Source organism: Colletotrichum navitas (genome assembly GCF_030913465.1).
Source record: "Colletotrichum navitas strain CBS 125086 chromosome Unknown LY79scaffold_122, whole genome shotgun sequence".
In the NCBI taxonomy this organism is placed as follows: Eukaryota; Fungi; Ascomycota; class Sordariomycetes; order Glomerellales; family Glomerellaceae; genus Colletotrichum; species Colletotrichum navitas.
Window position 1 is genome coordinate 16,992 of NW_026850668.1, and position 15,533 is coordinate 32,524.

The window sequence follows — 15,533 nt, forward strand, 5'->3', positions numbered from 1 at the left end:
ATTTTTTGAGAGACGGGGGGGGGGGAGGACGAGGAGGAGGGCACACAGAGAGACTTCGGACAGCCTGCGTGTGCACCTCTGCGTTCAGAACCGGGGCTGCGCTTGAATCCATCCAGTTCATGTTCTACCTTGTACACAAAGGGACCATCGGGGAGACACGGGGAATCTATTGATGGAGGAGGAAGGGGTAAGAGCGCACATGGTCGGTAGTAGCAGCAGCAGCATCTCTAGAGTGGCGTTGTTCGCTGACAGCCTAGGCCAGCAAGCTTATCACGTAATAGTAATACACACGCGTCTAGGACTCCTGGTTTGTAGCCAAAGTTCTCTGTCACCAGACTGGGTGTATCGTACACCGACATCACCCAACACTCACTCTCTCACGCCTCTTGAAGTGGCACTCTGCGTCACGGCATCAACCAGCTTCTTGCAAATGCGCGTCATTCGGAATACGCCGCAGTCCTCTCTCGATTTAATCAAGTGCCTCCCAGTAGCTACCCGCGCTTATCACAATCTCGCCGCTAGCCATGTCTCCTAAACCCGTATTCCTTGCTTTGTTAGCACATGCTTTCGTCGATAAGAAACCACATCTTCTTAACCAGGAAGCATCGCATCTCCTTCACTCACTGCACACCTTCTCGACTGCTTGCTTCCAGCGCATCGCGGCGCGCCTCCGTCTCGTTGGACAGATCCTCCAGCTGCTTGCAGATCCTCTCCATCTGATTGTGCGTCTCGGCTGAGTGTGGCGCCTTTGCAAGGCGTGCCTCAAGCTCGAGCAAGCTCGTGTATATTTGAGCCCGCTGGTCAGACAAGAAACTGGGAAAAGCTTCAAACTCTGTACGCAAGTGGTCACAGAGGTGGTCGAGAGGGTGGATGCATGCGTAACGTAAGAGAGGGAAGGTACTAAAAGTGGGCGATGAGTGAATTGCTGTGTTGAATTCGTAAGCGAAAGAAAAATAGAAGGCAACAAAAAAGAGGAAAAGGAAAAGATCAGTGTTGAATGCGTGCGTGAGAGGGAGAGATAGAGAGTGTGTATGTGAGACGACGGGTGTGAAAGTGGAGATGGGGGAGAAGAGAGGTTAACATACAACGCACCATCTCTCGGCAGTGAAGCGGAGCACACGATTCTCGCAAGGCAGGCACAATAGAGAGGAAGTGCCCTTGCCCAAACTAACGGCAGGAATGTACCGATATAGCGTACAATACAGTAATACTTGGAGGAGCGGTGCATCTTTTATTAAGGATGGATGAGGACGTAAGGTAGTCAGTGAACCTGAGTCTTGGAGCTGCGCACTGCCACCCCCACCAAAACGTGGCGTAGGCGGCTGGACGTACCCAGACGCGTTACGCTTCAGAGGTGTTGACATAGCGACTGCCTTGTTAGGTGAGGTGAAGTGAGGTTTAATTATATAATAAATTGTATGTGTATCTTTGCGCTTGGTGACTAAGATTACACTACAAATGCCTCGGTTATCCAGCCATCAGACCTTGACTTGGCTAGAAACCGAGACGGGCCTCGCGGGGAGTAGTAGCTTCTTTCTTCACATCGTCGTCGCCATTGCTCCTGTGCAACCCCAAGAGCCATCAGAGATGATGACCAACACAATGCAGCTGCCTGGCGATGAGAAACAGCATCTAGCTGGCTCGACTGTGATTGTCTGACGGATGTCAGACATGACGGGAAATGATTTAGATGGTTTTCACTAGATAAGGACGGAAACCAAACCTCCTACAAGACGACGAGCTACCAAGATCTTGACTGCCATAAAAGTTGCGCTGCGTGATGTGTGCGTGTACAGGGCAGTCCGTGCGGCTATACGATTTCCAGCTCTCAAATCGTGCGCTAGCCCCTGGAGCGGGATTTGGTGGCAAGTACGTACTACATATGCCCCTGCAAGCGCACGATTCTAGGCGTGGAAATCGTGCGCTAGTGCCTCAGCCTCCACTGCCACAGGTACGAAGGGCAGGTCCCCATCTGAAAGCAGTGCGTCATCCCAGTCAGTGCCTGCCATCTCGATGAACGGCAACTTGTGCCATCTCCCGAATCAGTGCATCGTTAACTTCAGGAGCGGCCTCGTCGACGGAGTTTTTATCTATTGAGGCGTTGGTTGTTGTTAAGAACAGCATAGCCAAGGACAAGGACATTGAGCAGAACAAGGAGGGAGAGGCGAGGCGAGAAAGGAGGAGGGGCAAGTGGGCGACGTCTGGTCGCTGAAGCAGAAGTTTGGAATGATGATGAAGGCGGTCGACCAACTTGGCGTGCAACTTGATCGTGTTTAGAGACCAGCATCTATCTCGCGACAACTGGACGACTACAGACTCTCTGATAGGCTTAAACAAACTGTATTCCTTTATTGCCATCTTCGACTCAACCATGATCCGTTGCGCCAGGTATTACAACTCCAGGGCCTACATATAATCATCGTTAGGGTGCTTCTCATACGGCAAAAGGATAGCTGTCAGCGGCGGAGGCACAATGGTGCTATCACTAGCAAAGCAACCTGTAACCTCCTCCTCCTTAGTGAGCCCCCGCCTTCCTTCTCCCTGCAATCTACAGCGAGCTCACTTGACCTTTCTAGGCTCTCCAAGGGACAACCTGTGGCCTTGGCCTACGGCGTGTCTATCCAAGTGTCGCGCAGAGGTGACACCGTGGTGCTGACTAAGGTGCCCAGCAGAAACGCACACACCATCCTGGGTGGGCAGCTTTTTCTAGGTAGGTACCCCGTTTTAGTATTTTTACGGCCTACCTGCCACCACTGCCACCACCGCCACTACCATCTGTCTATTAACACCACCACCTGTCTACTAACACCACCTGTCTACTAACACTACCACCTGCCTCTCAACACCATGCAGCCTCAACTCAGGGCAGCATCTCACGTTATACCGCTGTGCTTAGTGCTCTTGACGGAGGACACATCAACCTTATAACCTGTCTCAGGAAGTACTGCAATAACAGGTCCTAAATCTTCTCAACAGCACTCTTCCCGCGCGTCAGGCTTGACATGCGATGGATGCGGCTGCAGAATGCTGGAAGTGCACTGCTCCACGCCTTGATACTGGCCCTCCCGATGTTCTGCGACAACGACAAGAAACATGCCACGATGGCTTCCATCTAAGCTGCACGCGCCTCTTTTAATTGATGAGGCTTGGGGCTCCGTAGGTTAGAGCGTTGTGGAATGGGTTGAATACTCGTCGACTTTGACTTCGTCTATGTCGTTCTGTTCCCTGATCTCTTCCCTAAAGGGGTTGGGTGGCATTGCTGGCGACCGGTTGGTGGTCTCCTGGGACATGGTGGAAGATCGGTAGTCGATATGATCAGGCGAGTCCTGAAGCCCAAGAATTTCGCGCGAGAGGTCAGACTGGTCCAGTCTATCTGGGAGACAGAGGCTCTCGCGAAGGCGAAGTTGAATGGAATGACTGGTGTCATTAGGAAGACAGATATGAACGGAAAGGTTGGGATCAATAGTGAAGCCAGTCAAGGTGAGCTGGCAGACAACGCCCTCAGGTTCCCGGCCAGGAGTAACTGGCATGGTAATCAATAGAAGATGACGTAAGCAGTCAACAGGGAATGCGCGCCTCCGCGCCGTGGCTTTACATGTTTCCGTGTGGCTGTTTCTAGTGTGGCTGCTTTCAAAGACAGGTGGAAGGCGAAAGGCAAACTCAATTGGTGCCACAGCAGTAGTGCAAATAACGTTTATAGAGTTACTTTGTCTACTAAGAGAATAAAGAAATCTAAAAAAAAAAAAAAAAAAAAAAAAAAAAAAAAAAAACACTATTCGTGGCTAGCCTAACCTCGGGGGCATTCCCTCTTGATGATCGTAAGAAGCTCCATTACATGCTGCTGGTATGGAGTGACTCGAGCAGAAGCCCTGGTCATCTTGTGTTTTCCCTTGTTCTTCTGCTTTCCCATTCGGTGTTGTTTCCTACAACCAGCGGCAGCGCCACCTGCTTTAGAAGCCCTGGTGGCGGTCGACGTCTTGGACGGGCGCTGGTCCTGCAAAGCGATGAGTCGATGGCGAGGTTTCGAGAGGGCCGTGGTGGGCACAACAGAAATCGGGTCGGGCGCATTCTCGAACAAAATACGAGATGCCGGCAACCCAGCGGCAGTATCGCGACAAGGAGCACCGGGATGCGATTGCTTCTTCACACAATGCTGACGGTTCTTGTGCATCGCGCCAGGGTCCCCTGCAAAGAGGTCGGGTTGATCGATTGCTGGAGGCCGCAGGGGATTCACGCAACCCGGAGGGTTAATCGTGGTTGGTGCAACCTCGAACGGCCGATCGACTTTTCCGGGAGTCCTTTCGGGAGTCACCAAGCGTATCTGAGGGGGAAACTCGAGCGGGCGCACAGTAGTTGCCGAGGTCTGGGGCAAAGCGCAGTGTATATCGAAGCCTCCGGTGATAATGTTGTCTGTGCACCACACGGCATCGAACCCGGCGATTTGGTCGAGAGGGATCATATGAGAGATGTCGGTCTGCATGGTATCACCCGGTACATGACGTGTAAGATAAGATTCCGACAGAAAGGCTCCTTGGGTTTGAGGCATGTGCAATAATTGGTCTTGGTGTTGATAGGTAAAGTCGGCGGGACACGACGGATCCGACTCTGACCAGAAGAACTGTTGCTCTGGCAGCTGAAGCAGATACAAGGGGTCTTGCTCCATCGTGTTTGCTTTTCGCTATTTGCAGTGTCAACAGAAGTGAAAAACCCGGCACCGTTACAGAGTGCGTATCATGTACCACATCTCATGTGACATTGTGTTGTCTCGTCGACAATTATAGGAAACTAGGTACAGATAAGTCTTTTAATGAATGCGGCTCTCTTCCGACTTTAATCCTTTTTCGTTTGTCTCCAGAGAGGCCGACCGGACACCGAAAGCAATGTAGCCTGTATGCCTGTCCCCTTGAGGACGTGGCAGGTTTCTGCTGTTTGCTCTCTCCCAAGGCCATGACGCAGAAGATACTTACTGCATTGCCACCCACCCCTGTACGCAGGCTTCCAAGCGGGATGCGGGTGTTGTATACCAGAAACGATGTTTTTGAATGCAACAAGGCTACCTGCATGACGCCTCCTTGCCCTCGTTCGCTGGATGTGTTCAGCCCGCCCCGCAGCCAAGACACGATAACGCACAAGTCATCACAGCAAGAGTTGACGAGGATGCTTTGCAGAATCACCTGCATGGGCGGCGTAAGCAGCCCTGATTGGAGCAGTGAGGCGCAGGCCGAGATGATGGAAGAGAGAACAAACAGCAAAAGAGAAGAGGGCGTAAGTGACTCAACCAACAGGTCCCTTGTCAGGCTGTCTGTCATATTGCACGATCGGGAAGTGCCTCCTCCAGGTGAAATCTACTGCAACTCGTCGGGCCGCAAACCACGCCGTCTATCTCATGCGGAATTGAAGAAATGCACCCCGCCCCACCCGGCAACGATTTCGCTGCCTGATCGGGTATTGGCCCCGACGACGCCGACGAGGGAGATGCGGCGGTGAACGGCTGGCGGCAGGCCCCCCTCCAGCACTGGATGCCCGGTTTTTTCGGTCTGATCCTGCCATGCAAACGGGCTCGCAGGTTTGATCGAGGTTGGCCCTCGAATGCAGAAGTCTCGGGGTGACGAGAGACGAGAAAATGATTGTCCTTCATGGCTGTTGGCGTCGCCCATCTTACTCGGTGGGGCTTGGCCGCCTTAGTCAGCAGGTACAAAAAATGTTTGGGGGAGGGGGCTGCAAGCGCGCACGATTTCTAGGCCTAAAATCGTGCGCTAGGGACTTGGGAATCGTGCGCTAACCACCGAAGCGAGTACCTGCCAATTTTTCCAGCGTCAAATTGACAGCCAGCTAGCTAGCAGATACCAAATTACAGAAGAGCATGGCCATGTCGTGGAAGGTCGGGTCCTGCTTTGAACTTTTACACAGGCAGGCAGGCCCCAGTAAAAGTGCAGCAGCGGTAACTCAAAAAGACATAGTACGTCGCCGCACTGTCAGGACACTGCCACGACTACATAATTACAACCCTGTGGCTGATTTTGTCCTCCATCCATGCCAAGTGCCACTTCCACTATACATTGTACAAGTCCAGGCCCTAGGGGCCCTAAGAATCAGCAAAATCACTTTAAACCAAATCCAAGATAAGAGATGAAGCCCCTAGATAAGCCTACCTTGCCCAATAGAAAGAGTTCCAAGGAAAGCCAGCCTGACTAGGGCACAAGGGGAAACCTCCTGATGAAATGGCCATGAGGCATCGGGTTTTGCATCAGGGTGCAGGCCGACAAAGAGTTGAATGATGAAGAGGGCTGCATATGACTCTTGTGTTCCAGCACTACACCTTTAGAGGCCCTGGTTAATGGAGCAAAAGGAAGGCTACGTGTGGTGCGACAAGTCAACGAGTTGTGGCCGCGCAGATGGGGCAATTAACTGATGTGAGTTGATCGGATAATTCATCCTGCTTTTTCTAGCTTCTGGCTCCCATACACCAGTGGCCGAGGATGCTTCCATGCCCGCCACATTTGACAGATCAACACAGGTTTAACATAGCTGTCAGAAGACCAATAAGGAGGAAACGGCCAGGATTCACTGCGAATATAACTGGAGCCGTTGACATGCTCTGCTCCAAACAGAGCGGATGGAACATGAGAAGCGTTGTTTGTGAACATAAGGGCACATAGATACTTGGATGCTTGAGCTTTGGAACACTGAGGAAGGGGACTAGCAGTCAGTAGCCTCTCTGTTGAACAACTCTCGAGAGGTTGGTGGCGCTGAGCGAGGGTTTGCTGCTGATAATAACGAACGTAACAGGGACATCTACTACCCTGTTGCAGAGTTTGATGACCAACTCAACCTCGACCAGACCCTCCCTTGACGAGCTTTTCTCTACCTGTTCTATAGGTTACGTGTTCTTAGTATAGGTATATTTGTCCTATTCTGGATTCAATTATGGGAGACTAATGCCTTAATTAAACACAACCCCTTTTGCCGCCGTTGCAATTCTTGATTGCAAAATCTCAATAACGTCCTGCGTTCCAAGATGTTATAGCACCCGCTAGGTAATAAAACATAGAAAGGGAATGCTTCAACAAGACATTGTATATAACTTATCAAAACGTTGTAGATAGTCACAGCCTGTAAGGCAAACTACTAGTCGAGAAAAATTACAGGAAACCCAACCTGCTAATCTCCGGTTATAAAGGCAGGATCTAGTAACAGCCCAACCACCCTACTTCTACTTTATGATAATGCGTGGTATGTAGTTACTTGGTAATACAAGCTCGGGTTTCTTTGTTCCCTACGGCTATACTACCTAGACGCCCCAGCATCTAGGCATCATCATTCCATCAACAGGTACGCCGAACTTGGAGACATAAGCTTACAGACGAAAGGAAGCGGGATGCAACTTGTTGTAGCAACAGCAGCAAGTTTGCTCATGCGTCAACCGGCAAAACGGGATCTCGGTCAGTGACTGTCCAGCATAGCGACCAAATAGTTATCAGTTATCGAAAGTGGAGAGAGAGAAGCAAGGAAAGCACGCGGCAGTAGTGGCAGATAATGATGATGATGATGCTGGTGGTGACAAGAATCAGCCGCCAGCCGCGGAAGTCATCGTGGAGGCAACAGCTAGCTGGAATAAACATGCCTGCGTCGGAGTAATGATGGGGTGTGGAGAGTCTTTGAGTTACGTTGGCGTCTATGTTCTTTCTGGATGTTTGTTGCTTAGAGATGCTATTTTCTGTGACCGTTGTAAGGGAAGGAAAACAACAAATTCTGCTGGCGCTCTAAGTTCAAAACCCTACTACTGGGACCCTACTGCTTTCGGCATTGACAACGACGTTAGAAAAACGGAGAGAGATAGGCGTGATGGCTAATAACAATGACGGGGCGTATTATTGCCGATGGCGGTGCAGGAGGTCGAGTGTGGTTGGTCATAAGGGGATGAGGGTGTTTCGGCGGATTTCTTTCCTATTGCTCTGGTGCTCCTGGCTCTTGAGATGCACCGCCTGTATAATTACTCAAACTCCGCCAACTTGTTTGATCAAGACGACGGTAGTTGAAAAAAGGTTTGTGCAGGCAGCGCAAAAGATCGGACTAAGATGAGGTGTGGTTCTGCCATGCGGCTTCACAGACAATCAATTAATTACTATTAGAGAAGCTCAGTGCGTTAGACAACTAACTGACGCCCTAAAAAAAAGTTTGTGATGAGAAGAAAAGAAATATAATCTTGGGCTACATTAAGTTGGTTTAATAGCTATTGTGGCATGAACAGAAGCTAGGTGCCAAGGTGAGGTTTTTGTACTTGGTGTTAACCGCTGACTCGAAAAGGGCTAACAAGGAAATGACGGCTCCAAAGTATTGCAAGCAGAACGGAGGTTCTGTTAAATAGAATTTCGAGTTTACAGGAAGTGTCTAGTCTTTCGTCATGATGCTATGGGAAAGAGGCGCTGGAGCTTGATTCTAGGCCAAGACAGCTTGTTTGAGTTGTCTGACATTCATGTGAGCCTGCGACAGGAATCCATAGGATAGGCTATTGAAGGAGGTACTACCGCAGCTTACCGAGCTGGTCTGCCTCCCATGAGACGTCAAAGAAGAAGAAGAAGAAGAAGAAGAAGAAGAAGAAGAAGAAGAAGAAAAAGTCAAAGAATTCAACTACCTGCCTCTCCCACGCGGGCTTCGTTGTCGCCTACTGCCTCTGGGCCAGGCTCTACATGGTTGGCATCTTCAGAATCAGGATTTCCAAGTTGAGCCTAACCTCTTCTTGTCTGAATAAAGCCTTAGAGGAGAGCGCGTTAAGGAGATGAATGATAGCATCTTCTTCTATGCAAGACGCGGTTACGACTTTGTGTCTAGGTTTAGCTGCCATGAGACGGAAGACTGGCAGGCAGGCATTCTCGGCTGACATTAGGAGTGTAACGAGACGCAAGTGATATTCCAAAGCCTGAGCTGCCCGAACCAACTCAAAACCTAGGCTGCCCTACCTCCCCGTCCTTGGCCCTGCAGCCGCCGTCGAGATGATTTCGTGCCGTCATCGCCACATACCCTGGTCTCTTGCGCCTCCGGCCTTGTCCACCTCTTCCCATTTTCATACTCAGCTACTAGAAGGTGACACGGACACGGTGTCAGGGATTGTATTTATTAGCGGCGTCGGCAGCCCCGTCGATGATGGTCCCATCGGATAAGGTGTTTCGTAGCCATGTCGAAAAGAATGCTGCTTGCTAGTGATACGGAGACGATGCGTGTATGGAGGACGATGCCGGGTTTATGGTTGAGTGGAGTAGCTAGCGATGCTGTTTGAATGAGCGGCTGGACAAATGTGGCAGGTGTCTGTTAGTTATAGTAAACATGGGTACCCAGGTGTTTTTGTGAGAGGGGAAAGGCGAGAGGTGATTGATACCTACAGGAACCGATATGGGCGTGACGAAACCGCCATCATGTTTGGTAAAGTAATTGTGAGAAGAGCACAAAGATCCTTGTCCGACTGGGAGCTATGGTAGGCTAAATGGTTGAAAGGGGCATCGTAACGGGGTTGATGCGGGATTGCGAACGAGGTGTTTGAATCTTGTCCACGTCATGACTGCGTCGTGAAGGCGTGACGTCATGACCCTGATGGTCGATTTAACAGTTACTATCATGGCGGGTTGTTGCCAACAAATGTCGTGCAGCTCCCGAATATCGTGGACCCCATGTGCTCTCAGTATTGATAGGTCTTGACCGCTGCTGGAGCCGCCGCATGGAGGAATCAATCATGGGAGGCATGGTGAGCTTTTCCGTATACAGTCGAGGTGACGATGCCGGAGGTCGAAGAAGCTTTGTGCCCATGGAACACAGCGAGTTAATAATACAACGGTTTGTTGTTCTTTTCCGCCGACGCAAAAACATTGTGTCATTAGGCTAGGGGCTTAGGGATTGGGAAAGAACAGGTGGTTGTTGCCTTGTTGATAACTTAAAGCAGGAAGTTACCTACCTAGGTAGGTAGGTAGGTAAGTAGGTAGGTATCTAGGTACGCAGGTACCTACCTTGCTCGTTTAGACAGCAGCCGCCCCCTTCGATATGTAGTCTGGGAGTCGCGTAGCCAGATGCCCACACTTGTGGGCGTCATGCGCAATAACACCCAACCTGCAACAAGACGCTCAGCTTAGTCTCTTGCCCACAACACAAGGCAATATACGCCGCTGTGTTGTCCCTCTTTCCTTCCTGTTCCTCTTCTCCCTCTACATAGCCTCCTCACAAAGTCCCCTCGTCCAACCCCGCGGCCTCATCCCTGCGCCTGCACCGCTCTGAAATTGGCGTCTGATTGAGCGGCGACAACTGCCCCATTAGGGGGAGAAATAAGCCCTCCTGCCACTTGCGTAACGGCCAGTCTCGACCTCCTTTTCCATCTCCTCCTCCTTATCGTGCGCCTTCATGTCAGCCTCGTTGGCAGCAGTGGCGGCGGCGGCAGCGGCAGCAGCAGCAGTCTGACGCTTCTTGGAAGGAGGCAGGCCCATGGTGGCGCCAGCAGTGCTAGCAATGGCTTCGACCGCGCGCTTTCTGGCAAGTCGGGGAGTGCAACCAAGCTGACACGCGATTAGGCCGCCGAATGAAACTCGGTGCCTCCCACGGAGGACGCCACCAACGGCGCACAAGAGGCTATCTGTGGTACCAGCTCTGTCATTATGCTGTTAGCGTTATGTGCATATATACAGTAGTTACCTGTAGGATCTCACAACTATGAATTGGATCTACGCTTGCATGTAGAGCATTAAAAGGAAAAAAGCAATATACTGTTGAGCGCCTGGACGAGCTCGCGGGTGTTGGGGGTCGGGGGCCGTGGGAGCACTGGTGCTGGTGGCGGCGGCAGACAGCCGGTAGGCGTCCGAGGCGGAGATGAGGGAGGCGGCGCGACAAAACTTGAACCAAAGCTGGGGCTACAGGGTCACTTACAATGGTGTTTCTGCCTACGATTATTTTTGTCTCATCCTGTTGTTTACCCATTTCTTTCTCATATTGTTTACCCTTTCTTCACCGCGCAACTTACATTAACACCATTAGCGGCTGGCCATTTCTTGGATAAATATCAGCAGGGTTGCTAGCCATTACCCTCTATTCTCTTTATTTACATTCTGTCAACATGCAATTTTACATTATATCTAACCTTACTAATAAAGCTCTATTAAATAACGTAGAATACTAGAAGTATTTCTCTAACAAGTTTACTAGTATAAAGAACAGTTATAGCCTTCACTTTAAAGATTATCTCTGTGCTATAACTATTTACAGTGGAGAGGAACGCTTCCTTGAGAAGACCAAATCTATTAGCGACAAGAGTGTTAAGTACAGCGACTCCCACTAGGCTGTTCTAACAGTATTGCGCAACGAGGCAAAGAAGCGTGGAATTGAGTCGCCTGAGACTACCTCCCTTCAACAAGTCATCTTCGCCGACGTAGATTGATTTTTCTTTATGGAGAATGTTGGTCGCGCCAAGGCATTCTACCAAACTAACACTTAACCTGACTTCTACAACAAAGATACCATTCCTTCCCGCGAAAACTAGGTCAAGTCCAACAAGCCTTGGTCTCCTCAGAAAAACGCCGGCCAAACTACCGCTGCACTCAATCTAATTCAAATCAGCAAAAGCGTTGAGGGTTAATCTATTTCGCTAGACTAACTGAATTAATGTCTCTTAAACAAGAGTGGCCCAGAGTAAATTCTTTCTGTATTCCACCAAGAGGTCAAACACGTTTCAGCAAGCCTATCACTAATTATACAGCTTACAGCAGACTATATTGTTCCTTTGTTTATAAGTTTAAACACTGACCTTCTATACTAGGATTACTTCTAAGTTTACTAACCGCTAAAATAAATATAAGTAACCTAAGATAGGTCTAGCGCGTTATATTACACTACTTAAAGTAGATCTTAGTAGTTTTACATAAGCTATATTAATATATCATTAGATATTTATTACTATAGAAGGTTATTACTAAATATTCCTTATAAAATATAAAAATTTCTACGTTAGTAACCTTGTTATTACTGTCACTATATATATTATCTCTTGTAAAAAAGTAACTAGTTAACTAGTTATATAGTAATAATAATACAGTAGGCCTCTTTATCATAGGAAAGCTAAAGAATACAGTAGATATAAAGAATGATATCCCTATGTCTTTATCTTTATTACTCTTTATATAAGTATCTTCTTCTTTATTAAACAGAAGAGGTTTATATCTATTAGTTACGCTAGAGATATAATAGAATACTTAACTATATATATTAGTAGTAATCAATAGATAATTAAGGTAAATATAGTCTTTATTATTAAAAAAAAGATAACTATGATAGGTTAGTTAGTAAATAATTAACTTATTACTATAAATCCTAAGTAGATCTATAGCTAATTATCTAATAATTTACTAGTAATAAGTTATTTAGGTTAATCTAATAACTTTTATACTTATCTATATAAAAAGTGAATACTACGTATATATCGCTCGAAAACATGTAATGGAAGGGAGGAGCGTCCTCGAATCGTGCGTACAGGGCAGGAAAATGGGCTGATTCTGAGCATTTGAACGTAACCCTCCCTGTGTTGGTAGTTCCGGATATTATTGCGTGACTTTGCGAACGATCTGATTGGTGGTTGTGTGCAAAGCGCGGTTACCTTGCTAGAGACCAGACTTGTTGGTCTGAAATTCCCGCAATTGCGATACGCCCTCTATGGTGATTGGATGAACCGTTCTTCGCCATTTCTGCACCTAGGCTCTTTTGCCTATCCTTGGCAATGGCTCATGCCCTCCTCTACCCATGACATTCCTGCAGTAGCGGAAGGAACACAGCGGACTTTCTTCTAGGTTCACCATTGGAGAAGTGCCCGTTTGGATATGTCCAAGGTCTCGCCAAGGCTGCGTTGAGGGCTTTTAACCTCGACAACGGGCGGCCACCTTGAGTGTTCATTGGCCAACGAGCACAGCAGCCCCCAGCACTACATACCAAAGGTGGGCAAACCCAGAAGAAAAGTCTTTAGAGTTTGGCCGTCAACAATAGGAGATATATCGGTAGCGGTTAACCGGCAGACACTTTGCGGGGCAGCATTTGAGTCATCAAAGTACCTCTAACCGCTACCCATCGATCCCCCTTAGCAATCCCTCCTTTCGCATTTTCAAAGTCGCTACTTGCCGTTGTTAGCCGCGCGGCTCTTTCTGCACCTACCTCAGATGTGATGACTGCAAGTTTGCTGCAGTAATTGTTACACAGTCAGGTTGCATTTAATTAAAACAAGCAACAATGCACAAGCGGCGGCATGGCTTCCCACGAGGATACGCACTAATATATTGCTGTTGCTTTTCCAACTGGAATGACGCAGGATGTTGAGATCGCCCAACTGAAAGACCTCTAAATTCAATTATACTGCTAAGCACCACACACGCTCCCGCATATACGAATGTCGACTTGGGCTTGTCCTAACTGCCTTGCGCCGTGCGGCGATGCGGAAAGGCTTGTAGAGCACCTTGTGTCATCCTATCTGGGGGAACAAGCTTTTACACCCTCTACCTTTTCGAACAAGAGGAAACGCCGGGCATCAGTCGAAGATGATAAAGATTATGGTAATCGGCAGGCAGAGAGTAAGCTTGATCACATCTGTCCATATCCACGTTGTGGAAACAAGAAACAATACTCGACTAAAGCCAACCTACTACGGCATTTCTTTACCCGTAAGTAATGGTTGGTTCCTAAACGTTTGAATATGGCTAATGTGTGTCGGGATTAGATTGTACAGACTCAGAGGCTGCAAGCCTCAAATGCCCATGCTGTTTCAAATCGAAAGGGAATTTGGGAGCGCTTTCTGCACATTGGAATAAGTCGTGCGAAAAGAAATTCGGTACACACCGTCTGATTACTAAAGACGAGCGTCACCAACTCGACGTCTTTAAGAAGAAAAAGGCAGAAATGAGTATGCGTTTGACAGTGGCGTTAAATCAAGAACTGGGCAACCGGCACAAACAAGCTTGTCAAAGTCGGCCGGCGCTACCAGAGAACTTCAGTTGTGGTAGCACCGTCGATACCTTAGGAGCTTCCACTGGCAAGACAGGGCAGGGGAAGCCTGCTGCAGAATTCCTATCTGATAGCGAATTGGCTATGTTTCAGCGAGGACATGAAGGTCCTCACGGTATGCTGTCAATTTTTGGTCCTGCTTGGTCAATTGTTCCATATGTCGAAGGCGGCAATGAAGCGTCGACAACTGGAAATGAATGGTGGGCAGCCCACGAACTTGATTGGAACATTGCATACAATAGCGAGCTAGTGAATGATATAGATCCTGACTTAGAGGCATGGGTTCTGGATTGATTGCTTGCTCCCACTCTTACAATGATACAAATAGCTGTTTAAGTGGTTTCTTGCCACCATCGATGCGTCACAACTTGGTCGATTGTTGTTCTTGTTGTAGGATCCAGGCTTGTCATTCCAGATATCATATCCTGTGCCTCAGGACCAAGCTCGGCACCCCAGTGTTCGAATCTTAATCCAGGCTGTTCCTTCACTGCCTCATCAGCCACTGCTGAAGCTGCCTCCAAAGCGCGACGCCAATTTTCGTTGTTAATCTGCTCAAAGAGCCCTTCCGGTACTGTTCCGAAATAGGAAAAATGCCGAGTTAGTATCTCCTGTTCTGCGGTAGTGCGGCTCTTTACGAGTTCTTCATAGTCGTTTAGGAGGAGGAGGTCACCGCCCCCCAGAGCGTATATACACTGTAAATAGAACTTAGCAAGAACCTTTACAGTATCTGACTGTAATGTACCCACCACCAGTCCAAACGAGAACACATCTGACGCCTTGGTCACTATTCCGGTTTGTCCCTCTGGGCTTCGCCACATCGCGTTACCTATTGCATAAGGGGTCTGACGAAACTGTTCATCTTCCAACTTGTAAGCAATATCAAAATCGCCTAGTGCAACATCAGTGACTGATTTATTGCCCTGGTCATCGCAAGTCCAATTGACTAATATATTATCAGGCTTTACATCTGGTAAAATAGATTGATTGGTTAGACGTATACGGTCGCAATATTTGTTTTGCAGAACATACCGCTGTGTATCCAGCCTTTGCTGTGAAGCTCTCGTATTGCTTCTCCTGTGCCTTGTAGGATTTTCTTTCGTTCTAGCGTAGGAAAATCCGGACTGTCCTGGATCAATGAAAGCAGGGTGCTTCTATAATAAGGATACACTAGAACGCCTTCTTTTTGGTTACAGTCGGTGTGCATTCGAAGCCGGCGGGAGCCTGCAAACTCGGCAACGAGACGTAGAGACAGATTGTAAAATGTTCTTGGCACTTGCTTGACGACAAAAGACTCATTTTCGGAGCTAAGTGAAATAGATCAGTAAGGCCTCTAGGTTGTGAGACGAGTGCATGAAATTCAAGACGTACTCAGCTTTGAAGATGCTGAGGTTATGGTCCTTATGATGACGCTGAAGCACTTCGCCTTTGACATAAACGCGACCGGATTCGCCCACTACGGTGGATACCATCCTGATGCCCTTGCGATGGGCAAGACGGCTTAAAGGTGTGTAGCCAAT

The 15,533-nt window shown here is 48.6% G+C and overlaps 4 protein-coding genes across 4 annotated transcripts; all 4 read right to left on the reverse strand.

Annotated features, from left to right (window-relative positions):
- Positions 1-361: 361 nt before the first annotated feature.
- Positions 362-1,224, reverse strand: LY79DRAFT_571147 (uncharacterized protein; the record flags this gene model as incomplete). The annotated part of the gene is made up of 2 exons (XM_060559219.1): positions 1,093-1,224; positions 362-925 (listed from the first exon to the last, which is right to left on the reverse strand). Coding segments are annotated over exons 1-2 (308 nt in total), but the record flags the coding sequence as incomplete, so codon positions are not given.
- Positions 1,225-2,789: 1,565 nt separating this feature from the next.
- On the reverse strand, positions 2,790-4,480 carry LY79DRAFT_707771 (uncharacterized protein; the record flags this gene model as incomplete). Its single annotated transcript, XM_060565060.1, has 2 exons — positions 2,790-3,523; positions 3,928-4,480. 2 exons carry the CDS (start codon positions 4,478-4,480, stop codon positions 3,162-3,164), a joined length of 915 nt encoding a protein of 304 aa, XP_060408008.1. The 3' UTR covers positions 2,790-3,161.
- A 5,818-nt stretch (positions 4,481-10,298) lies between these two features.
- On the reverse strand, positions 10,299-10,956 carry LY79DRAFT_584460 (uncharacterized protein; the record flags this gene model as incomplete). Its single annotated transcript, XM_060560402.1, is given in 3 exon segments — positions 10,299-10,629; positions 10,747-10,889; positions 10,906-10,956. The coding sequence occupies 3 exon segments, from the start codon at positions 10,954-10,956 to the stop codon at positions 10,299-10,301; spliced, it is 525 nt and encodes a 174-aa protein (XP_060408009.1).
- Positions 10,957-14,348: 3,392 nt separating this feature from the next.
- Positions 14,349-15,485, reverse strand: LY79DRAFT_528021 (kinase-like domain-containing protein; the record flags this gene model as incomplete). The annotated part of the gene is made up of 4 exons (XM_060555985.1): positions 14,349-14,708; positions 14,763-14,983; positions 15,046-15,320; positions 15,385-15,485. The coding sequence occupies 4 exons, from the start codon at positions 15,483-15,485 to the stop codon at positions 14,349-14,351; spliced, it is 957 nt and encodes a 318-aa protein (XP_060408010.1).
- Positions 15,486-15,533: the final 48 nt, after the last annotated feature.